Source organism: Falco biarmicus, chromosome 8 (assembly GCF_023638135.1).
Source record: "Falco biarmicus isolate bFalBia1 chromosome 8, bFalBia1.pri, whole genome shotgun sequence".
NCBI classification, from domain to species: domain Eukaryota; kingdom Metazoa; phylum Chordata; class Aves; order Falconiformes; family Falconidae; genus Falco; species Falco biarmicus.
In genome coordinates, this window is record NC_079295.1 from 7,022,647 (window position 1) to 7,048,111 (window position 25,465).

At 55.7% G+C, this 25,465-nt stretch overlaps 1 protein-coding gene across 32 annotated transcripts in view; it reads right to left on the reverse strand.

The window, feature by feature from the left end:
* PCBP3 (poly(rC) binding protein 3) overlaps window positions 1-25,465 on the reverse strand; it is a 67,878-nt gene that overhangs the window by 40,944 nt on the left and 1,469 nt on the right. For 24 of the 32 annotated variants that reach the window (XR_008823419.1, XM_056348430.1, XM_056348420.1 and 21 more), the window contains 2 exons: window positions 12,647-12,728; window positions 11,238-11,343 (listed from right to left, as the gene is read on the reverse strand). Coding sequence is in view for 25 of the 32 variants with exons in the window: in XM_056348430.1 (XP_056204405.1) it covers window positions 11,238-11,303 (66 nt within the window). In the remaining 7 variants the exon portion in view is untranslated. Of the gene's footprint in view, window positions 1-6,299; window positions 6,434-9,036; window positions 9,163-11,232; window positions 11,344-12,646; window positions 12,729-19,958; window positions 20,017-23,858; window positions 24,032-25,465 lie in introns of those variants that run through there. The other 8 variants (XM_056348427.1, XM_056348437.1, XM_056348432.1 and 5 more) reach the window with 8 other exon arrangements.

Consider the following 25,465-nt stretch of genomic DNA (forward strand, 5'->3'; position numbering starts at 1 on the left):
CCAATCCACCCTGTTAGTTCCTTTTGGAACAATTTGCCAATAAAAATAGTATTTTCAGTAAATGTCAAACTGCTTAAGTACGCCAGAAATTTCACCCCACGGGGTGATGAGGGCCAGCGCTCTGCACTACTCGCTTCAGTCTGCTACGACTCAGTGACAAAGAGCATCCTCAGATATCTGTGAGCCTTTAGCAAGTGCTGGATGGACTCAAGACCCCGTGTGCTGAGAAAATAAGATTTCCTGGGATAAGGAAGGTCACTCTGTTTCTAGTCTGCCAGAAGATTAAAGAACAGATAAAACCCAGCCATTACAGTATTTTCTTGAAATACTGGCTGTCCGTCCATGCCCAAGGTAATGTTTCAGAGAGGCTAGGAGCAAGGGCCCCAGAGAAGCTGCTGATGGACCGGTGAGGACCAAGCGTCAGCTCGGTCTCTGCTCAGCCCAGGGGCTCTGGTCATCTCGGGAAGGCAGAGCCAGCAGCACCGCATTGCACCCCCAGCCTGAATGCTGCCGCCGGGCTCAGCACTGCAGAGTGGGGTGGATTCTGCTGCAGCATCCGAGTGACAGGAAAAAAATCCCAAAGCTTTCATGAATTAGCTGAAACAGCACCGCCTTGCACTGTGGAGATCGGGAAGATGACTACTTCAGCACCGTGCTCCATGTCAGCAGTCCTGAACGTGCAGGTCTCGGGAACCACCATGAACCATGCCGCAGAGGGCGGCTGGACGGAGCTGCTGGAGAATGGAGACACTCATGTGATGTGAAGGGTGCCGGGGCAGCTCATCCAGCACTTCTGTAAAGCACCAGCAATCAACACCCCCTGGGATGAGCCTTCACACAGCAGGTAAATGTCCTAACTGGTAGTACAGTGGCAGCAGTAATGAGGCCAGGTGACAATCCTGGTGGGGGAAGCTCTTGGAGAGCAGAGCGAGAAGCCAAAGTGAGCTTGGCAAAGGGGAGACAATAAGATGCAGTTCAGCAAGGCAAAGTACTGAGGTTGGCAGTGTGCAATTAAGTGCACAGAAACAGGCAGAGCTCCCCATCCACCTGAAAACGGCTGGGAGCAACAATTCAACTTGCAGGATCTGCAGAAGGAAACCAAGAATGATGAGGTGGGTCTTCACAGGAGATCCAGCCAGCAGAGAAACCCCAGCTCCCTGGGGACAGCAAACACAGCTGGAGGAACCAAGGCTCTGCAGGACAGGGAGGGGGTGGGAGACAGGCCAACGGTCTTGAGTGTGGGGCTTAGACTGCAGTGAAGATCCAGGTCAGACCCTGGAAAAGAGCTTCTGTCATGTGCTGTTGGTGACAATGTCATTCTGCCAGTTACGGTTGTTTAAATCTTACAAACATTTGCATATTTGCAAATAAATCTCACCTCTGTTGGACAACTGCCCTATTTATAACCTTGACACTGAGCTATGCCCAGGGACAGTCACGCTTCAGGGATGCATCCAAATTAGCCTTTTTTCCCCCCAACCAGAGGTACAGGAGCCAGGAGATGCCGCCTTGCACCGGGAGATACCTTGACAGATGCCCCAGGGATGCTCTGCCAGGGCTGTGCATCAGCTCTCCGAAGGACCCATGTCTTGCCCAAAGGATGCCAGCACAGCCAGCACTGGAAACACCCCTCCGGAGATCGAGGAGTGAGACAATCAGATAGAAGTCCCCTATGTGTCAGTTTTTACATGCCATTTTTCAGGGGAAGGCCAAAGGACACCCCAAAACATGCTCGTGGCCATAGGTCCATGCTGGCTGCTCATAAAGGAGAGACCACGGGGAGCTTTGTGGAACTTGGAGAACAAGCGGCTTGTCCTCCAGCAGCAGGGAGATGAGAGGGCACAGCTCTGCAAAGAGCTTCAGGCACCACACTCCTGGCATCCTTTTAAGTGGGGGTGGGGGGCTGGGGAGGTGCAGCTGAGAGGAGACCACCTCGGGGGCCTTGGAAAAGCAGAAAGCAATGGGCACGCTTATCCCACCGCCATGCCAGAGACTGCACAGCCTTAACCATAACTTCAGGGGGTAACTCAGTCCTCACCTAAAATTGCTGGATGGACCTAACCAGCACAGGACTGTTGCCCATGCTGTTAACTGCTGCTGCACGGATACATGCATGGCCACAACACCTACAGAGTGGGCACCAAACACCACCACCACCATTTTGCTTGATCCAGCCACCAGGGACATGGCCTCCTGTGCCCTCACGTCTCTCTCCACCTCGGCCCATCATGCTGCACATCCTTTCAGGCATCCTGGAGAGCTGGGGCCAGGCGGCATCCACATCCAGTGCATCCTCTGAAACAGATGAGGATGCAACCAGGAGCATCTCCCCACAACTTAAAGCAGCAGGCACGCCATGGCCCCACCATCCATGACCCCCTTCATTCCCCTCCTCCAGAGCCTGCTGGCTGCCCTGGCTTTAATCCTGCAGGCAGCATCATCCCAATAATTTCCCTCCATTTTCAATCTACTGATCTGGGGGCAGTCAACAAATCCCTTCATCCCAAGAGCGAAGCAATCTACTGCCTCATCTCATCCCATCTCCATTTCTCTCTCTCTAATCCGTGGAAACAGGGATGAGGTTCGCAAGGCATGGGCTGCACTGGAGGCGTCTGCCCACGTGCCGGTGGACAGACGGACAGACCGACCCAGAGCACATGGGGACAAACAGGAGGTGCCAGGTCAAGATGGGCAAGGTACCTGCTGTTTTGACCATGCCCAGTGTCTACAAAAACCAGCTGATTTAGCTGATGATTTGGGGGTTTTTTTTAGAAGTAGGTGGCAGCCCAACATCGTGCTGCACAGGATGAAAGATGGGGCGGTTGGAGCTGCTCTCATGAATGCCACCAAAATCCTCAAAGCACCTGGGGCAGGTCCTAGCCCCTCCTGATCCAGGGATGTGGGAACAGGTAGGTTACCCCCATTACCCCCACCATGCTGGGGACATAAGGGACAGACTGAGTACAGCATTGTTCTGCCGATCCCCTCCACACAAAACGCGTGGGGACCAGGTGAGACCGATGGGGGGGGCCACAACCAGCCTGGGCCCATAAATCCCAGCTCCTCCAGGCTCAGGGCTGGATCCTGTGCCTGTGCCATTCTGCCACAAACCTAAACCTGTGACTCTCACCCTGGCCATAGATGCTCTTTGGAATGGGACACTAATGGGAGACACAGGAAAGGAGACCCTTGGGGTCTCTCCCCGCCCTGGAGAAGCAACCAAATTGGTCAGAATGCAGCACAAACCCCATCCTTCTTTTTCCAAGCATCCATTTGCATGGGGCTGGAGAAGGTGGGGGGTGAGTCCACGCTCAGTGGCCACCACAAGGCCATGTCCTGCCTGATGCTGCCCCCAGCTAAAAGCACCTTGAGGAAGAAGGCTGCGGGGATAGCGTGTGACAAGCTGCCCAGTGGCCACGCCAGCGGCGGAGTTGGGCTGCACGGCCCCCATCCCATGCTCAGCAGCAGAAGCTCTCCCCGGGTTTGGCCAGCAAGGAGGACGATGGCGGTCCTCGGCGGCCGGGGGTGGATCGCTGCCACGCCGCACTCAGACCCTGACAGCAGGCTCCAAAACTGTCACTCCCGATCTGTTTTCACTTCAGCTAAACCTCAACCCCGATTAAAATCAAGGAGAGCCGCCTTCTCCTCTCTCCTTCTCCCCGTGGTAGGTCCTCTGTAACCTCGGGTCTAAACGCTGCACTGGTCAGGGAATGGGTGAATTTGCTCAGCTGGGAATCAGGGCTGCTGGGGAAGGGGCCACGAGCAACCCTGTCCCCAAAGCTGGCCCTAGCTGCAAGGGTCCCATCCCTGCAAGGCTGTGGGTCTCTGCCAAAATCCTGGGCGAGATGTGCCACCAATGCCTTGACCTGCCTGTGCCACCAGTGGTACCCTGGCAGCTCCGGATGACAGTGCCTCCCTGGAGGAGGTCTGGCATCAGCGGGGTGCCCTGTGCTGGCACCCACCGCCTGCTACCAGTTCATTTAGCAAAGCCTGAGTGAAATAAAGAAGTTAAACCAGATACACTTGTGTACACAACTGCATGTACCAGGATGGATGCCTTCGGTGAGGGGCTGAAAAAAGTGCACTGCGGGAAATTCACTTTCCATCTCAGCTGGCCAAAAAGAAGCTGCAGAGGTCTGGAAAACGCAAGCCAGGCACGCTGCCACCCACCCTCACACTGCAGGAATGGGGGTTCAGTGCCAAAGGTGCCATCCTGTGCAGCATGTCCTAAGGCTGGGAAAGCATCCTCTGCTTCACCAAAAGCAGACACATCGCTTTGCTACACATTGGATCCGGGGCTGCAAGCGCTCTGCTGCCAGCAGGACCGAGCTCATCCCCATGTGCCGGGCATGAAGCCCCTGCTGCAAGGAGCCACGTTGGCCCTCAGCGTGCCGCCGGCAAGGTGCCCGCTCTGCTTGCTGCACAGCAAACGTCCATTTTCCAAGCGGGTGTCTGACTTGGAGGGAAAAAATAATCATTGCCTGAGAAAAGTGGTCCTGGGACCACCAGACCAGGGAGGGTAAAAGCATCGTTGGTCACTACCCAGAAGAGCATCCTGCAAGGTGGTGAGCATCTCCCCGTGCAGGTGCCCCGGTCCCCTCCGCTTCCACCTCAAATCGGTGCTGGCCACTGCAGAGGTGGTTTGCTCGGTCTGCTCTGCACAACCTGGGCCACCAATTCTGACCGCATTTGTATTTTCACATCCTATGCACTAAAATCCCCAGCTTCTCTAACACATTTTGAAGGCATTAAAATAATGTTAAACCCCCTTAAATATGTGCATTTTTTTCCCCTTGGTCTTGATGAGTACCCTTTTTTCCCCACCCCAAAATGATTGGTTTTCTTCAGAAGGAAATGTCCTCTTAATTCAGCAAGATTAAAAGAACATTTTTTACAGTTATTTCTAAGGAAGAAAGAATTTCAAATCTGCTTTTGTATCCAAAAATAATAATTTTTTTTATACAAATTAATGCATAAAAGAGGGGGAAAGTCTGAGATTAAGAGCTTCAGAAAAATTACTGAATTATTTTGGAATTCTGTATTAAAAGCAAAACGCCAGATATTAGGAAAAACTGCTGGTTTTCAGGGTTTGGTTTCTGTCATTTTGGTCAAAATGCAGGCTAGCATCTGCCTTTGCATCTGTCAAAACAAAGGTCAATCATTTTATGGAAACTTAAACACAATGCCCTTGATCCACCGTTTCTTGTTTATTTTTAAGCCGGACGTGACTGCCAACTAATAAAATAAGATTTTCTAATACGGTTCACATTAAAATTACATTGTCCCAGAAAACTCAGAATTACAAGAAAAATATGTCCAAGAACATTTTCCCTTTATAATAAGGAGATGATATTTTGGGATTGATTTTAAGAGCATTTAAGTCCTATATAACCTTTTCGACTCATAGTTCGCTTTTCCACCTATACAGCAATGGTGTAACCAAAGAAAATGCAACAGAAATGTGACAGTATCAGAAAGAATTTAGCCACCCTGAGTAAAATGGGTATCTGAAGGCAAACTGAAAAGAAAACAAAGCGAGCCTCATAATAAAATGTATTCCTCTCTCCAGATCAAATTTCCCCGGCACAAGGGAAAAACAAATAATGGAAATAGAACCAAAAGGTAAAAATTAAATCAACCAGGGTTGGGGGTTTCATGACGTTGCCAGACTAAGATGTGATTAACATCAATGTTATTTTGGTATCAATTTCTTTAAGGCAATTTGATTTGTGCTATTCCCACCCCAGCGCATACATAAGCGACACTGTCCAAAGCTTGTACTGTAAATCACGCAAATTAGGAATGGCTGAATATTCTGGTTAACACAGAGATGGACGCTCCCCTACCCAGGAATACAGCCTTTGGCATCTGCCGCAAAACAGAGTTAAAACTGAATTTTGTTAAAATAACGCACATGCTCCAACAGAGAACGACAATTTTGCAAGACAAATTTGCACAAATATTTTTGCAAAAAAATTTTGCACAAGTATCTTGCAAAATGATTTTGCACAAATATTTTGCCAATATCAGGAGAGACGTGAAGAGCAGCCGTTAAGTTAAGCTAACCCCCTTGCTCGCGCACCTATTTCTCCCCATAATCCCACCTCCCTGCCACACAGACTTAGATTTCCTCTACAAGAGATTCACTTAAGATGGCTCTTAAGCGTTCAGAGCTCTTCTAACCCACACTGGAGCCCCAAACCCGACCCATTTCATGATTCTTCCCTGATTTTCATCGGTAGGAAAAGTTGCACGCGGCAGGTGGTCTTCCACCAACACAATCTTTTAAATCTTCTTACCTTCCCCAAAGAGCCGCTTTAGTGCCGATTTGGCGTGAGGGGGGTCCAGACAGATGGCCAGTCTTTGCACGTTTGGAAAGGATGAAAAATGCTACGGGGGAAAAAAAATCCCAGTGATTTTTTTTTTTGCCGTACAGCGCAGAGGGCTCTGAACCTCATTGGCCCTGGGAGGTCCACCACGTGGCACGGTATGAAGAGCACGTGACCTATTTTCTCCCAAATCCCTCGGTCTGCTGGAAAGGGGGATGCACCCACTGCTGATGTTCTTGTTATTTCAGTGGGCTTTGATTTTTTGTTTTTTTAATTTTATTTTTTTAAAGGCCACTGAGCAAATCGGGTTGCCTCAAGGCGATGAGGGCGAACCAGCCAACGCTTTCAACATGAAGGAGAAAGGAGCTCGGGAATGAGACAAGCAGCGGGGTGCTGCCTGTGTGCTGGGGGAAATTTGGGGATGCTTTCCCAGGGTATCAGCAGAGCGGTGCCTGCCCACCCACTCCAGGGATGAAGCCTCTGGGAGAAAGAGGAGGGCATACAGCAAGGCACGTTTGGCTGCTGGCGATGGGCTGTGCTAAACCCTCATCTCAGAGGCAGTAGCAGCAGCAGCAGCGGCAGGAAGGACCAGCCTGAAGCCCTGACTGCAGACCCCAGAGCTCAGCTGGCTCCCTGAGCCTCAGAGGAAGGGAATGTGTTACAGCTGCTCCATCACCAAAACAAGATTTTATCTTATCCCCCCACATTGCTCCTGACCCCTCCCAGGCGGATCCCCTCCCCTGCTGCCCTCCTGGCTAATGCACGGTGGTTGCACCAACCAACTGCTCCGGGAGATGACCGCTCTCCTGCTTTGGGGGCAGAGGGTCTGCTGAAACAGCTTTCTTGGAAGAAGGACCAAGTACAGAGGGAGCGTGGCATGCTCCGGGTGGGCATCGCCTGCTCCCACCACCCCATGGCCACACCAGGCTCAAAGGGCATTCCAAAGTGTCCCACCACAGGCACTCACTAAACCTAAAATGCAGCACAGCTCTGGGGATGTTCTGCCCCAAAATGCTCCCTGAGGCCCTGTGGAGCAAGGCAAGCCAAGCCACAGCTCCCAGCATCTGACTTTGGCACTGGGGGTCCTTCGTTGCCCCCAGCCCTGTATTTCCCAGGGGACAGCAGCTCTAAGCCACCAAATCCCAGCCAGCCACAGCCCCCGGGGCCAAGCAGCCCCTGGCCTTCCCTTGGTAACCCGCAGGTACCAGCCCATCAGTGTCAGGACACTCTGGAGAAGGGAAAAGGAATTTCTGGAGGCCAAGACATCCTCCTATTTTTCCTGTCAAAGCTCAAGCACATCGGTCATGCCACTCAGAAGCTGCATTTTTCTGGCAGCCTGAGTCTCCACCCAACAAGTCCCTTGGCTGCAACATCTCATGCCAGCAACACTCCTGCTCATCACCCCTGCCAAAGGAAAGCCCCAGGTGAATCTGCCTCTGGCATCTGCCCTCGAATTTCAGCGCTGTTACTTCTGCAGAGCAGCTGTCCCCAGCCATCCTACCATCCAAGGGCTCCAGCCCTTCTTATCGAAGGGTAACACCTAAGGCTCCTCAAAGAACCAGCTGAGCTTGGGATTTGGTGAAAAAGCACAGCTCTGGCCACCTCCTTGCCTTCTCGGCATCACCACCACATCCTGACCCAGCACGCAGCCCAGCTACCGGCTTCTTCTTGCGGCTGTTCCCCCGCATACGGCTCTGCACAGGGACGGGAAGCATCAGGAGCACAGTCCCTATTTCCAGGTCCTACCTGAGGTCGGACCGTCTCACCACGCTGCTACCAAAGACAGAAATACAGCCATAAAACGCCCTAAATGGTGCCGAGAAGTGCGGGGTTTCACCTGAAACCCTCCCTAGCTCAGAGGGTCAGGCTTCTCCAGCCACCAGCCAAACAATGGAGCATTTTATTCCAACAAATACAAGGCGAGGGAGAAACTTGCCATACTCAAACGCAAACTACGGACACAGCCAAAAGCGCTCAGCTCACTGCCTTCCCCTCCTGCATGTTGCCATGGCCGGTGTGCGAAGGGAGAGAAGACCCCCCCACACCTTCCAGCCCCGCAGCACCCTGTTTGCAGCCCCCTCATCCTTCCCCAGCGATGCCCGGCTAAATCTGGCTCCCGAGTAATCTTCTGAATAATTATATAATAGAGAGGCAGGCGGAGAAATAATTTTAGGCCGCTCTGTTGATAGAAAGCAAGCTGGATTAAAAGATCAGAACAAGCAATACTTAGATTAAAATGGTTTGTTATTTTCAGCTGCGGAAAATCTGTGGCTAAAGCACGGAAGATGTTGAGGGAAGGCGCATCATCTTTCTTTGCCTAAAATCAAGCTTTCTGCGTATTAGCCAAGGCAAGTTCTAGGTTTTCCACCTACATTCAGGTTTTGTTTTCCTGACGGGTCAAAGAAATACAATTTCCCGGATCATATGGCATTTTATCTAAAGACTTAAGAGCAGCGCGGAGGTGCTTCAAGTTACGTTTTGACCTGCAAGCTGGGTCCGAATTAAACACCACCAACACATCGCTGCTTGTTAAGACATCAGACCCCCTCCGTCAGGAGAATCAGCGTGCAGCTCGGCAGACAACTTCATTACCTGCAAGAAACATGCCTCCCGGCACACAGCATGGGCTTCATCAGTCCAACGCCTTTGCCTTTAGCATGTGCCTCCCCACACCCCCAAGCTGATGGCAGGCAGACACCAGGCTTACCGGCAGCGGAGAGGCAGCCGCGGCTGGGAGAAGCCCATCAGACAGCAGGGCAGCTTTCTGCAGGCACCTATATGGCGTCCCCCTGGCCCCCAGCAAGGTCGGCGGCCTGGGGTGCTGCACTCTGACTGATCGCTTTGGAAAGGCGTGAAGGGGAGGCAGGAAAAAAATGGTGAGAAAGGGACCTGATGCTGGGGGCCGAGTTCTCCGCAGGGCACGGCACTCATCAGCCGCATCCCAGATCGATGCTGCTAGCTTTGCTCGTTCACCTTCAAGTTCAGATTAAGCAGAAGGGTCAAACTGGGAAATCGTTTGCCACTGGCGGGCACATCCCTGTCCCCCCCACCCTCCAACCCCCACCCCACCAGCCTTGTGTCACAGCCTTTTCCCCTTGCCTGCATGGACACTTCCCACCCGAGCACCTTGCTAACCCCACAGCATCTCCGGCCCCCAGCACCAGCAGCAACCACTCGTCACATTGCCTGGATGTGAGATGGAGCAGCAGAAGGTTCCCGCTGCCAAGTGGTCTCCAAAACCAGAGTCCTCTTCCAGGTGTCCCTCGCACCTGTAGTTTTTCTATAAAACAGTCATGGTAGTACACGCATAGCATCAGCTCTGAGATAAAGGACGAAATCCCATGGGGCAAGAGGCCCAAGACACAGTCTTGAAGAGGGCTTAGCGTTTAAAATGAAAATCACGCCTTGCTTTGCATTTTGAGCCAGAAGCTGCTGGCTTGCACAGAGCCGGGCACCAGGCTCCTCTCCTGCCTGCTGGTGTGGGAGAGGGGTCGGGGCACAGGCCTGGGAGAAGGGATGGGATGTTGGACAGGGAGCGTGGGAGGGCAGAAAAAATAGGCCGGTGACCTTCCTGGAGGGAAGTGGGAGCTGTGGGATGTTGTGATGTTCATTCAAATGATGCTTTAATAACCACTTACTGCAGAAAAGTGTCTTCACTAAAGCCAGAGAATAAAATGCACTTGCTGGACAGATTGGGGTTATGAGCGCTTGTGGGAGGACAGTTTGGGGACTTGGTCCCAGGCAGGATACTCAGCTCCCCCAGAAAGGACATGTCCCAGTGTCCCTGGGGTTGGCAATGCAGACCCCTTCTCCAAGCCCTACCGTGCTCAGGGAGATGCCAGCAAGTGGGGAAGAGGCAGCACCCTCCAGGGATGCACTCCCAAGTGCATCCTTCCTTCAGCTTGTGGCCTCCGGGCTACCAGCATGGAAGACAAAGGTGCCCTCCACCCCCCCTCAGACACCCCTCTACGGATGGATGTGTTTGTAATAGGCTGCCCACAGCACACAAGAGCCACAGATGGTGATGACAGAGACCTCAGACGATGCATGCTCAAGCAGCAGCAATAACCAGAACCCACCACGCTGCCAGTGACCATGGACAAGCCTCCTCACAGGTTTTCGGGCAAGTTCTACCCTTGCTGCACCTTACTGGGTGACCTGCAGCTCCTCTGAGAAACCTCCATCCCATTATCCAAAACACCATCTTGTTGCAGGTGTTGCTCTGGCCAGTCTCTCACAGGGGTTTACGTGCAGAAAAAACAGGGATTTGTGACACTTTTAAAAGGAAAGGGAGAGAAAAGAGGTGGATTTGTCTGTTGCTACAACATTTCTGCTTTATGGAGCTATCTTCTCTCTCAGAGACATGTGTCCTTCTCTTCACTAATGGAAAATGTTGCCCCATCGCCCATTTGCAATAGTCAATGCCTGGGACAACACAATGGCCCCAGGCCAAAGCAGATCTATTTTAGTAACAAAAGCAGAGTGGTCGATGAAAATGACCCCATCTATGCACTTCCCAGCTTAGCTCTTTAGCTGGTTTTAATGGACCCCTGTGACCAATGTGGTGGAAAGCAGGCAGCTGAGTGCAACGAGGGCAGAGGCAGCAGGACAGGAGACCTGCACGGATGCACGACCACAGCGGCCCCTTTGCAGCAGCAAAACATACCTCTCATGCAAGCCCTATTAGTAGGACTTCACAGTGCAGGGAGTAAAACCCCCTTCCCTCTTTTGCCCATGCCACATCATTGCCCCTCATGCAGAGCCGGGTCCCTGCGGCGCAGCAGCACGTCTCCCTGCAGACCCCAACCACGTCATCCCTGCAGGCGTTTTATAGCCTAAGGGAGACCTCGGTGCAGCTGCAAAGACCCTCCCAGGATCTGGAAAGGGACGGAGCTCGCCTTACCTTACCCTGCAGCCTGGCCTCAAGCTCCAGAGCGATTCCTCGAAGGGTCCGGTTGCAGCAGAAAAGGGCATGCTGAGCGCGGGGTGGAAACCGGCAGCCCGTGGCACGAGCCTGCAGAGCAGGACATGGCAGAGGTTAGGCACAGCACAGAAGAAGGACACCACCCAACAGCTGCTTACCATCAAGGAAAAGTGAATTTCAGAGAGAAATAAAACATGGTTTGCGTTGGGGGCAACAAAATGCTTGGAAGTGTCACCTCCAGGTTGTTTATGGGTCAGGCAGCAAAGCCCTGCCTGTATTTTTCTCTACATTCGGAGTAGGTTTGGGCAGGTCCTGCCCCATCACTCATCAACCAAGGGAAGCCACGCAAAGAGTTGGGCTGTGGAGGAAGGGATTCCCAGGACACAGCCCCAGCAAGACCCCCCAGGTGACCACAGCCCAGCAGTCTGGCTGTGGGAACTGCCCCCACAGCGGGGAGCACGAGCCAGGGGCCGGCTTCCTCCAGAAATCAAACGTCAATGGAAATAATCCAGCACGTTTCAGTGACATGGGCGCCGGGTTATTTTTATTGCTTTATTTTTGCTGCTGCTCCCAATAAGTTAACTGGGGCATGCATTAGCCATCAATAAAATCAATCGGGCAGCCTGAGCCATTAATAAGCTGAGTGCCAGAGGGCAGAAAAACCTCTCCATTGCCCAAAATATTCTTTGGGCAGCAGGGTGGGTGAGCTGCAGGCACCGCTCATTGCCTGGACTTGGTACTGCTCTTGACGAGCCAGGGCAGCCTGTGTGTTTTAAGGGGAACCCTTCCTCTTCCCAGTGAGTCAGCAACCACCGTGCTTGTCCCCAGCGAGGAGGGGCTGACGCTGCTGCCATGGGAAGGAGCCCACCGGAGGGAGGGGAGCCCATGGGACCCCCTGAGGTCAGCCTTCAGTCCCGCCTGCTGCTCACAGCAATGTCAGTGCTAAGGTCAGAGCAGGTTGGCCAAGGCTTTATCCCTTTGGGGCTTGAAACTTCCAAGGGTGGAGACTATATAACCTCTCTCAGCAACCAGCTGTCCTCAGAATGAATGGGGTTTTTCCCTGCAATACCCTATATGTTGCTCTGAATGGCAGCCATGTCCTCCAAGGTAGTGGCTGCATCCCCAGCTGGTGTCACCTGCAAGCAGGACAGGTCCTAGGATGGATCCTGAGGAACTTCACTACTCTCCACTGAGCCTACACAAGCAAAACAGAGTTTAAATCCCACTAACTGTCACAATCATAACACCCTTCCCCATGGACTCTCAAAAGATAGAGAGGGAACAACAACAACAAAAAAACCCAACAAAAAACAAACACCACCCCACCCCCACCCCCAAAATCCAAATAGCCAAAACAAACCAGAAAGGATGGAAACCCCAAACTACAACTCACCGTTGGAGAAGCAGCAGGGGCAGGTTGGGGATCCCGTGGGGCAGAGGGCTGGGGGTCAGCAGTGCAGGCAGCAGGGGAGGACCTGGAAGACAGCATGACATCTCAGCACTTGGAGTGCCTGGCCAGCCCCCCAACCCAGGAACCCCCAGGAGCATCCTTCCAGCACTGCTGCCATGGCCAAGGGCAACTTGAGGAATGAAGAAGCACAAGGGCAAAACAGCCCCGGGCAGAGGAATCTTGGTAATTTTTTGATGCCAATCAGCACAAACTTCTGGTCAATGATTCCAGTATTGAGAAAAAGAAGGAAAAACCCCAACTCCGGCACCAGCTTCATCAAAACACACAGGAACAAGAGAGGTCAGACAAGGATTCAGGATGCTGGAAGGACAAAGGGTTGCAAGAAAACTGCCCTCCTCCCCAGCGCCAGTGAGGTGCAAGCCACTCCATCCCAGCCCCACAGGCACAATCTGCCTCCTCATCACCCACGTGGGCACAGAGCAGCGACCCACAGCAACGCAGCCCACAAATTCACAAGGAAAGATACTTTTCTGTGCCTTCCATGTCTTAGGCTTGAGTTTATCCCAAGTCAAGGCTTAGCACTCAGGAAACACATCATTAAAGAATTTGCCAGCAGTTTTCTTAATCAAATATTGACCCGTCTCCCAGCAGCTCTGCTTCTTGTTGCGTTACAACCCTTCCACCCTTCCACCAACGTGCTGCAGGGTAAGATCCCAGCCACGACCAAGGGCACCATGTGCAGACCCACGCACAGAAACTCCTGTTTCCAGCACAGGATTTTGCTCTAGATGTTTGGTGCAGATAGAATCATAAGCCAGTCTTAAAAACTGCCATTTCTATGTCTTGCAGCCCTTTGAGATGCAAGGAGCAGGTCAGTCAAATCGTGCAGAGGAGCTGCACGCTTGCCTAGCCACCTAATTCATGTTCTCTGTGATTAAGGTGCAGGTCACCTCCAGGTACGGACATGCCTGCATTTCCCAGAGGACTGCTGCCATGCTGGGGGAACCACAGCTCCAGCAAAGGTACACATGCACCTCAAATAATCCAAAAGCTGCCTCCAAGCAGAAACCTCAGCACTGCAAAGCATGACGACCACAGCTGCTTTAAGGACCCCCGTCACCTCCTGTGGGGCTGTTTCCAGAAGGACTCTGTTGGGTGCAGCCACCCAGAAGCACCACTGTGGCCAGAGAGGCACTGGCTGCTGTGGCAGCTGCCTGCATCCCCACATCACACAGCAGTAGAATCTTCTTCATCAGTGACCGATGCAAGGCTGTCAGGAGCTCTCTTAAAAGACAGCATGACATGCTTATGGACAAAAAACTTTTTGGTCTGCTGGCAGACTATCACCCTCACCATCATGTCCCAAACCCTCTCTCCAGCGCAGCTAAAGCCCCCGCACCTTGTGGCTGCTTTGGCAGTACAAGCAGAGTCAATTATTCTTTTTTCCTGGTTGTTTCTCTCCAGTGAAACACACATAGGTGCTGTGAGAAAGACACCAGCGAGCTTATCACGCCAAAAGCTTTCTCTGTCCTGATCATGGCAGTGGAGAGCACAGCTCCATCACTGCATGGTCAGCTTGCCCACTAGCTCATATGGACTAGGTCCCATCAGCAGATTTGGTCAGCAGTGTCCATGAGGGGTCACCCAGGATGCTGAAGGAGCCACTCATGAACAGCAGAGCAGCAGAAGTGTCCAGATCCCAGCAAAATGACACCTGTTCCTCCCAGACAAGAGCGCCTGAAAATGCCATGAATTCCAATGCACTGATGTGGCCAGCCCCCCCAACAGTCAACCTTTGTAGACTACAACATTTCAACATCCTTAACTTGTCCCAGAGAGGCAGCAAGCACCCTGAGCAGCAGGGACCCCACGGCTCGGCAGCATCCTCAGCTTGACACTTCCCACCTGCACTGGAGGACTCAGCTACCCCATACCAGGGGGCTCAAAATTTCACAGCGTTTAGTCATGCTTGGGGAAGGAGGAATCACAGAGATGTGGCAAACGTTCTCTGGAGAGGGTTTGACCATGTGGCATCAGTAGGATGCAAAGGTGAACAAAGTGTGCAGCTCCCTGCTCGCGCTCAGCCTCGGAGGTGAGCTGGTGGGTACTTCCACGTGTGAGCAGGTCCCGTGCCCAGTCACATGGGGCTGTGACAACTCCCCTGCTTTTGCTCAGCCAGAGCGAGCTGGTGAGCACTGCTCTTGGGGACATCTGTGGGCATCCAAAGCAGCAGCTAGGCATGGGGGCTGCCCCTGGCACTGCCTTGGTGGGTGTCCAGAGCACTCCAGCTCACAGGCCGTGCTGCTGCCCTGACCAAACCGGCAGATCACATCAGGAGTCACTTTTAAGGGCCCCTCAAAGTAAAGCTTTCCCAGGCAAAACAAGATTTTCAGCAGCCCTGCCCAGTCTCCCAATCTCTGCACCTTCTCTGGGCTGGAGATGCAGAAGCAGCCCCCTCAGGACCCTGGCATGCTGCCTTATCCTGCCATCCCAAATGCCAGCAGGTCCTCCCATATCTCCTAATACATAGTATCCCCCCCTGACCCCCGCAAAAAAGCCTGCTCCAACACCCAGCCTGCCTCTCTTCAACCTCAGCCAAGCTGGACTTCAGCTTCCCCTCACCTGCGAGTACTTGACTGCTTGTGCCCATAGGGCATCTTGCTTGGCACTGTGTTTGAGACCATGAGGCACCTGTGTGGGGTCCACGGTCTACAGAGGATGGAGAGCTTGCAGATGTCCTCTTGCTTTGCTGCAACCCTCCAGGGAAAACTCAAACTCTTTGAGAAAACACGCTGTGCAGCTGGTGAAGGATGCACTGGATGGGATGGGGATGGGGATGCTCTCCCACCATATCACCAAATCTCTGCGCTACAGTAGACCTTATAGATGGGAACCTCAGCACGATGGCTCCCTTTGCATTGCTCCCCCCAGGCTGCCAGCCCCCTTCATGTTGGAGGGGACCCTGCTTCCAGCCTGTCAGGGTGCAGCAGCCCCTGTGCAGCTGGGATCCACTTTGTTCTGCTGCTTGGGGTTTTCAGTGCCACCGCTTCTTGTGAAGGGGAGAGAACGATCCTCCCCTGACCTGTGTTCCCATCATCCGCCTTACTGGGTGTTTTACGCAGACAGAGGCAATGATTTTAATGTCCCAGTGAACAAGCTGTCGGGATGCATCAGCCTCAAAGGGCAGACTTCAGAGATGGCTTCTCCTCCCAGGCGCTGCCCGGGCAAGAAAAACTGATTCCAGCTCCGCACACACACACACGCGCGCGCACGCCACGCATGTGCCACCGGTGCCCGTTATTTTCCAGCCTTTTAACAAAACATCCTTCAAAACCCCACTCCTCAAAAGGGGGAGGTAATGAGCCCAAGGTGGGGGGTGTCGGTACACCGCTGCCGGGATGGCATGGCCTCCAGGCAGGCAGAGCGGGCAGCCCCCCGGGCAGGAGCCAGCGTGACGTGATGGGACCTGAGCGCTCTGAAGCTGTCAAGAGTCTCGGCAGAGATGGGCTGAGAAAACCCATGAGCGGAGATGACATCTGCCCCCTGGGCGGGTACCTAATGAGCGGAGACATTGTCCATTTGGGGAGATGAGGTAAAGTTAAAAGATTTCCAAGCTGACACCTGGCAGCCTCCATCGGTATTCCTGGCGAAACAGCAAGCGAAGGAGAATGGAGATGGGGGGGCTGAAACCGGTTCCCCCCAGGCTCTGCAGCAGTGAGTGAGCGGGATGGGGACAGCGTTGGTGTCTCAGCATCTCATCTCCGCCGCCCGGAGCTCCCTTTGTGATTTTCTGCCACGTTAGAAGAGAAACCAGTGCTTTCTGAGAGCTGCCCCACCAGGAGCATCCCTGGGGGGGTCTGGCAGGTCCCACGTGGCCCCATGCCTGCTAAAAAGGCAGCAACATGAGGGGAGCATGTTCCTGGATCCAGTGACACACCAGATCTACTCTTTGCCAGGATCTGGGCATGGCCAAAGTCTCCCGTGCCCCATGGTCCCCACAGCCTGGGAGCAGGATGGCGCTCAGCAAAGCCCCGGCCCCCGGCATCACCCGGCAGCCCCCCCTGCCACTTCCACAAACCTAGTTCAGTCAGTACCTATAAATCCAGCCTCCTTAAGCCCACTTGTCATCAGCTCTTCCCTAACTTACCTCCAGCGTCCTTGCCACCCACCACCTTCAACTGGCACCTTGTGATGAGACAGGAGCAGCAGAGCGGGAGAAGGAAGAGCCCCTTATCACTCCCATCACCTCCTGATTTTCCCCTCCGGAAAACCTGGCTCTAAAAGCACTCGTGAGCCAGTAAACTTCCCCCCATTTACCCCCAAAGTTCTGGCAGGCAAGTTGTGGGTCCATCCAGGAAAGCCCCCACTGAGATGCTTCCCTCCCAACCCGCCTGCCTGCTTTCCCCAAGGCCAAGTGGGTTTACAGGGCAATCATCCCCTCGGGACCATCCTGGGTGGAAGGAGAGGTCCTCGAGCATCCTCAAGGCTTTCTACCAGCCAACAGCAGCTTAAAAAACTTGCCATTGCTCCACACAGTTTTCCTTGGCTCCATCAACAAACACCCTCAGGTCTAAACCACATTGCAAGCAGGATTTTCACCTGCGCAGCTCCGGGGGGTTTTGCTCCTTTCATACAGCCAGAAATGCCCAACCCAGGGTGCAAAGCCAGGGGTGGCTTTGCCTGGGATGCTGGGAGCAGAGACAGCAGCTGGACTCCGGCCACTCCTCCCTGGCACGCACTGACCCGCTGGGCTTGAGCAGATGGAGCGGCCGCAAATCCCCCCGTAAGCCAGGGAAGGGGACTAATCTCCTAGAGGACAAATCGGTTGGTGACGGGGGAAGCTGGCGTTTCACCTTTTCCTCCCTCTTCCGGAAAACACCAGCAGCATCCGGCATGCCCAGAGGGACCCCAGCATCCTGGAGGGTGGAGGAGGCAGTGCCAGAGGCTTGGGTACCCAGTGGAGACCTGGTTTGGGGACAAGCACACATTTCATTTAGGTCACAGCAAGCTAAGCCCTAAGTGCCCTACCCAGAGAGCCACGGCTGCTGGCGTTTCCTTGGGGAAAACCACGTCTGGTGAGTTTTGAAAACTTCCAGAGTGCTCCCTGGCCACGAAGGGCTGAGGCTTCACTGCACACGAGAAGTGCTTGGTGGGCTTAGGAAGCCTTAGGAACAGCCCACCAGGATGAGACGGACCACCTGCAGTGGAATCCCTGGTCCTTCCCCACCTTTGGGGAAGAATGGGGATTATGTCCATTGGAGTGGGCTAGTTTAGGTCCTCAGGATGGGATTTGGAGAGCTAAAAAAGCTCTCTCCGAAACCTAAACATCACTAAAAGGATTAGGAGTGATGTAATGCGCCAACGTCAAAGCACTTGAGCCGGAGCCGAGCCCCAGCAGCAGATGCCACCAGCAGCTCCTCAGGACAACACTCACAGCTGAGACCACCCTGTGGCTTTCAGAAGGCTGTTGCTGCCCAAAAGAACCCAGAGCAGAGGTCAGCCCAAGGAGACCCCAGGGTCTGCACAGCCCAATCCTGCTCCTGGGGCTATTCACAAGCAGCCAATCCCCTCCAATTCATTTTCCTTCTGCTCCAGAGGCAATCGAGAGCAAGGAGGTCAGCAAATTTAGTGCCATCCTCCATTCTTCTGGGTTGTTTTTTTCCCTTCCATCCTTACTTTATCATTGCCCCTCTTCCCTTGCTCAAGGGCTGGCAAAACTACTCCCGCGTGCTTGCAAGGGAGAAATGTCTCACCAGATATTGTCAGCTCTACTCACAAAACTCTGGGGTGTTTTCTAACCATGGCAGGGAGAGCTGCCAACAACAGGCACGTTAGCTCTCAGAAGCACTTGAAAGGAGGAGGCTGCAACGCAGGGAAAGGACAGAAACCATACAGGCTGGGATGCATGGCTTCTGGGCACGGTTTGCACCCTAGTCCTCTGATGGAGGAACATGGAAGGCCGGCAGAGGCTGGTGAAGCCCTGGCTGAGGGGTAAGACACATCAGCACGTCACAGTATCACTTCTGCCGCTTGCCTGGGGAGCCAGACCCTCAGCCCAGAGCCTGCATGCAAGGAAATGTCCCAGGAGGGAGAGGGTGAGCTATTGGTGTGTGTCCCTGGGGACCATGGCCACCCAAGCTGTGCAGAAAAAACAGGCAACTTCAGGTCCCTCACTTGTTCTTCCCCTGCCACGTGCTGGTGCCCAAAACCCCCTGGAGGGGTAACACATTTTCCAGGTGAGGAAACTGAGTCACAGAGGTGCCCAGACCAGCGAGGTGCCTGAAGAGGTCCCCCCTAGGCAGATTTTTCAGCAGACACTAAAACCCTGATGATGCTACAGGGCTGCTTCTCTGCACCTCACCATGCACTCACCATCCTCCCCGTCACAGCCCTGTGTGTCCTGCAAGATCCCTGGCCCTGCACAAGCTCAGTGAGCCCACCCTGGCCATCCCCAAGGCATCCTCCTCCCCTGACACAAAGCGTCCAACATAGCCAGATCAGGAGAATCTCCCCCAAAGCTATGAAATGTCAGAAACGTATGGATTTTGCCCGCTGGCTTTGGGCTTCACAGCTTCCCAAAATTCCTGAGGTGTGTTTCATGGAGTGGCCACTGGCTACCCCAGCAAAGAGGCTGGAGTATGTCCCATGGAGCCACACCATCACAGGGAAGGGCTTCATTTCACAGATACCCTGCGGTTTCCTCTCTACAGCTCTCCAAAACATTGCCTTCATGTTATCAGTCAAATAAAAGCCTTTAAATAGTGAATCATTTCCAAGGAAGGACAGAGGCACAGAGCGAGTCAGGCTGTGAGTGCCTCTGGTCCAGCTCCTGCCCTGAGCAGGGTCACTCCAGAGGTGGATTAGGCTGCCTGGCATGAAATAATTTCACCCTGAAACCCAAAAACTTTCTCCAAGCCCTCCGCTTTTTGCCTGTGCACAGGGAGGGGCTCTCCTGTGGGCTTTCCCAAAACACACAAAAGGGAGGAGATGTTCACTTCAGGCACTGAAACCTGGATGCCCTCATCCACTGCCATTACCGAAAGCCCTCCTTTTTATAATTTCAGGAGCACAACAAGCAGCGGGAACCTCATCATGGATCATCCAGCTTCCTAACGTCACCTGGGCAAGAGGGGATTGAAGCAGCCACACACCACCCCTCAGCAGCATGGGGCCGGTCTGGCCTGGCCATGCCACCAGCTGGCACGACCTGTGCCAGGGAGGGAGATGCCACCACCATGTCTGGAGTTCCCTGGGCAGCCCTGGACCTACAGCAGGGCTGCTCCTGCCTTCTTACCCCCGGGGCCGGTCCCCTGAGCAGCGTGACTTGGTGGCACATCTGGTGGCGTTGGGAAGGTGGCAGTGCAGCCGGCCGGGCAGCTTTTGTCCCTGCAGACAAAAGGGACAAGAGTCAGGCTGCACCAGGGCGAAAGCATCCTCCAAACAACGTGGCCCAACACAATGCAAGGTGCTCCCCCAATTTTGGCAACCCCTCAAAATCCTTGCAAGGGTGATGGAGCAAAGATGTTGCAACTGGAAATGTGCACCTGTGACATGGGAGGACTTGGGGGCAGAATCCATGTTGTGCCGTGTTTGCACAAGGCAGAAGGTTTCAGAGTGGAGACCCCCAGCAGCACCCCCAGCCCCATGCTGGCTGTGGTTGGGTGTTTCAGAGCCTGGTGTTCACGCAGCGTTCACCACGTGGAACACATTGAGGGGAGCTCCAAACCTCGCGTGTAGCAAAGGTGCGCGTAGCGGATGAGCAACCCTTCCACCAGCAGCAGCTTGGTCGCTAATGCCAGGATACACAGAGCATTTTGCTACCTCCACTCGCAGCAGCACGTTGCTCATGTTCCCAAACGCGTTGCTTAGCTTATCGTTATTTAGCAGCTTTTAAGAAAAGATCCTGCTCCCTTCCACCCCGCTGATGCTGGTCGCTCACCCTGTGCCCACCACAGCAGGTCCCCATCACGGGGACACCCACGCAGGTGCTTCAGCATCACCCAGCACCTATGCCAGAGATCCCTCCGCCCCAATTCCCTAAGCACAAGCTGATCCCAGCACTGCTGGGAAGCAGCTTTTCCCAAACCCTGGGACCAGCAGACCAGGGCCCTCCAGGGCACTTGAATTTTCAGGAAACCATCACCTTGTGCTGGGAAAGTCGCAATAAGAGGGTTTACTCCTTGGTGGCAGAGATGCATGAGTCATCCTCCAGCCTGCCCTTGAAACAGAGCCAAAAAAGCTTTTACCCAAAGCAGCCAGCAATAAGATACCAGATCTGGAGCTTCAAGATTAACCCCTTCCTGGGAGACATCAGCTGCTTGCCCTTACATGTGGACCCTTTCCCCTCCTCCAGTCAACACCGGGTTTCCTCACCATGTGTGCCCAACCAGGCTGGTGGACATGATGCCAATGCTCCCCCGACAAGCCCAGGGGGTGAGGGGGCACATGCCATGAGACCCTGGTGATGGGCTGCTGCTGGACCAAAGGGGATTGGAAATGCACCACCACCCCAGGGACTGGCATTTCTCATCTGTGTATCTCACTGCAAAGCTTACCCAGCAAACAGGCCAGAGGCTGGGGCTCAGCAAAAGGAAGAAGCAATGGAAAAAATTCAAGGCACTTTGTTCTGCTGTTTTCGGAGGAAAACTTTTAATCCTTGCATTTTGGAAGCCACTAACAAAACACAGCTCCTGTAAAGGGCTCCCCATCGATCAGCGTGCCAAGTCTTGACAGGCTTTCCCCAATTTGGGGGGGAACTTGCCCACTGGAAAAACACGTATTCCCCCCTCAACAGAAACCAGCCCTTTGAGGACACTCAAAGGAGGGACTTCCTGCATTAAAGAGTTTTTCTTCTTTGCATTCTCCCCACAGGCAGTCAGAGAGGTGCTGGCACCCAGCTTGCCTGCCAGCCTGGTGGAAGGTGGTCCTGCTTCTGTGGTGTGGGAAGGTGAGAGCCTCAACCCATGCCAGTGGGCATGGGCATCGCTGTGCCAGGATGGGGCAGGAGGATGAAGGATGTCCCCAGGTATCACTGCCCCAGGGCTGGCAGTGAAGGGTCCACCCTGGGGACATGGATGCTGTCCCCCAGCCTGGCATGCGTCTCCGGCATCCCTGCAGCCTCCATGCAGGGAATGATACCCTGCGGCTGCTGCATGGGATGCCAGATGCTGAAACAAGCCTGCGTTCTCCTGGGCCATTGAAAAGAGAAGGGAAAGGAGCCGAGGACTGTACTTGTACCCACTAACCTGGGCTGGAGTCCCCTGCCACAGCCCCACGGACCCGGGGCTCAGGCAGCACAGGGGCTGAGCATCGCTCGAGCCACCCCAGCAGTGTCTGGCAGCCATTTCAGCACCTGCATGGGCCTGCTCTGAACTTCACAGCGGTGCTACACCTCCCCAGCCATCATTTAAAGTGAGCTCAGATGGGGCTCTCACAGCCTCCCGGAGGCCGATACGGAAATGCTCCTAGAAAGCATGGATGAGGTCACAGAGATTTTGGGTGCCACCTTCACCTCCCACGGGGATCTCCATTCCCAAGGTGCTTGCTTACAGCTAGAGCTGGTCTGCAGTAAGTGTCGCTATCCATCCCCTCCACCCTCAGGAACCCCTGTCCACCTCTGAACCCACCCAAGATCCTGGCACAGAGCAGCGTCTGGTGCATCCCCCACCAGGACCACCCACTCCCTTGCTATTGCATCCCTGGGGATGCACAGATGCTCTCTCCTCTTGCAAGGATGGAGAGAACGCACCGTCCACAGCTGCAGGCCAGGGAAGCCTGGGACACCTGCACCACACTGTGTGGCCACAGCACCCAGCTTCACCCCACACCCCCAGCACCGTGGGAGCCCCTGGGGCATTCTACTCCGAGCTGCGCCATCTGCCCCAGGCTCGCTGTGCCGCAGGCTGGGGGAGGAGGCCGTGTGGCGTGGGGCTCTGCGCCATTCCCGGGGGGCCATGCAGCATCCGCACTGGGGTGGGGATGTTCTGCAGCGCAGCGGCCACCAAAGGATGCTGCACAGGGCTGGGCTGCTGTGAGAAGGGTGGCACGGGCCCCCCCACCTCCCCAGGATGGGTCAGCAAGACCTCATCCAGACCTGGGGGGACCCGCCAGGAGGAGCTGGGCAATAAATGCTGCCCGCTGCCCCAGGAGCGATACCCAAACAAACCTACCCCTCTCCATCTAGCTCCTGTGATGTGGGGTGATGGCTCCAGTGGGGAGCAGGGAGCAACCCCAGAGCAGGGCACCCTGTGCTCCCATGAGGCGCATACCGATGAACCAGCCTAATTTTAAAGGAAGGACAGAAAGGTCCCGGCTGGAGAAAGGGTCTTCCCAGGAGGTGATTTGCCCAGCTGTGGGGGAAGCTTGGAGGTGTGTGCTCCAGAAACAGGGCCTGGGCCCCCTTCCTCCCCCTGGCACTGATGTTGGGGTGCACCTGCCCTGGCTGGGTGCACAGATGAGCAGCTCGGTGGGTGCTTGGTGACCAGCAGGCCCGAAGCTCAGTCTCAGAAACGACCACCAGACGGACACCAGCGGGACCCTACGGGATGCTCGCACCAAAAGCCACCACCCGAAAGCCAGCGGCCAGGGCTTGCCTGCGCAGCATCCCTGCCGTCCCCGTCCCCACCCGCACTTCTCCCTGCAGCGGCGGGCAGGGGGCTCGGCGAGCTGCCTGCCGTGGTGTCCCCCCACTTGGGGGCCTGGGCCACCGGGAAAGCACTTCGGGGCTTGTTTCGGCAGCTGCCAGCCCCTGCGGAGCTGAGCAGCATCCCAGGCTGGGAGGCAGGGACGGGTAACTCAGCAGCCTGGCAGAGGCGCGCACTCGGGGAGGTGGCCGGGAATAGGGGGGACCCCCTCGGCAGGGACATGGGGGACTCACCGCCCTGCCTTTGGAGGGTGCTCACCTCCCGCTCCCGGGCTGGATCCCGGAGCGGTGCCGCACCGGGAGCCGCCTCCTCGTCCCGGCGGCTGCGTGTGTGCGCGTCCGCTCCGCCACCCCGGGGGCTCCGTGGGGGGCTCACACACAGGACACCCGCCACCCCCGCCCCAGGAACGGACCCTGCCGGAGCGGGGGCGAGGGCAGCGTGCGGCGCCCGGGGCTGGGGCAGCCCCTCCGGCACCGGGAGCTCCGTCCCGGGCCCCCCGAGCCCCGAGCCCCCGCCCAGCAAACGGCGCCCCCGGGAAGGCGAGTCCCTACCTGTGCCGGGCGGACGGGCCGGGCCGGGCGGGACCGAGCGGGGCCGAGCGGGGCAGCGGGAGCGGCGCCGGGCGTGGGGCCGGGAGGGCGCGGCGGGGATCGCTCCCGGGGAGGCGGCAGCCGGAGCCGAGCGGGTGCGCCCTGCCCGGCCCCCCCGCAGCCCCGCCCGGCCCCCCGGCCCTGCCCGCCCCCCCCGCGCCCTGTCCCACCCCCTGCTCCTCCCCAAGCCCCGGTCCTCGCCCCTGCCCCTAAGCCCACCCCAGCCGCACTCCTACCCCGGCCGTTGCCCCTGCCAGGTCCCAGCTCTGCCCCTGCCCCCTTCGCGCCCCTGTCCCTGCGCTTTCCCAGCCCCGTTCCCTGCCCCAGCCACTGCCCTTGCCGCGCTCGAGCCCCTGCCTGTCCCCTAGACCCTGCTCGAGCCCCTGCCCCTTCCCCAGCACCAGAGCCTGACACTGCCCTTGCCCCTCCCCAGTCCCTGCTCCTGCCCTGCCCTCCTGCTGCTACTGCCCCAGCCCCTACCCCTGCCCCTGTCCCAGTCCCTAGGGGATACTAGCCCTCGGGGGTTGCCCCCCTGTGTGAGCCATCCAGTGGGAGGCTGGGGCACCCTGTGCTGCCAGCACCCTGCCCTCGTCGCACAAACGCACCCGCCATCCTGGGCCTGGCACCCCTGGGTGCTGTCCCAGGCTGGAGGGAGCCCGGCCAGTGACTGGGGCTGGTAGCAGCAGCAGGACTTTGGTAAGGAACAACACGGGGGGGGGGTGGGAGTCCCAGGTGACACTGCTCAGGGGGATTAAGGCCCACCCGGTGCTCCCAGGGTGCTGGCATTGCCCAGGCGCACAGCATCACCCCGGCATGCTCCTGCACCCAGGTCCTGCTGCACATGGCCCCAACCCTGCCATCGTCCTGGCAATCAGGGCATGGAGAGACAGATCCCCCCCAAGGGCTGTGCCCCGGCCCGAGGGAGGGACACGCTGGGCATGGGGACCCTGCCGGCAACATCTGCTGTGGTCTTGCCATCGTCTGCAGGACCAGCACTTGCCTGGGAGGGGACACAAGGTGGTCCTTCTGCAGCACCCAAGCTGTCCCAGTGTCCTCCTCAGGGAAGAAACTGCTTTGGGGAGCAAACATACCATCATGTAGGAAAGGACTCGGGATGTCCCCCACCTCGATCACACAGCCTGGCTCTGTCCGTTTGGCTGGGGGGAAAAGGAGGAGAAAACCCCAAGTGACATAAATGCTGGTCCAGCCCCCACCCCAGAAGTTCGGCCATGAGCATCTTCACATGGGTGTTGGGGGGCTCAATGGGATGGGAGTGGTCTGGGTGGGAAGGCCCCAGGCTGGGAAGTGGCTGCCTGTACCCGTCACAGCCCTGGGCGGGGGGGCCGTGACGACCCCTGGATATCTGGGATCCTGCTGCCGCACTTCCAGGCGGGAACATATAAATATTTCAGGGGAGTAGCCGAGCCCTGTCAGGTTGCATTTGCTTCTGGCAGAGTGAGTGCTGGGAGAGGGGGAGGAAAGGCGGGAGGGGGGCAGGGGGGAAAGATGCTCTCAGAAGATGCGCCGTCTCCCGGGAGGTGGGGACACCAGCTCCGGGGCCTGATCCT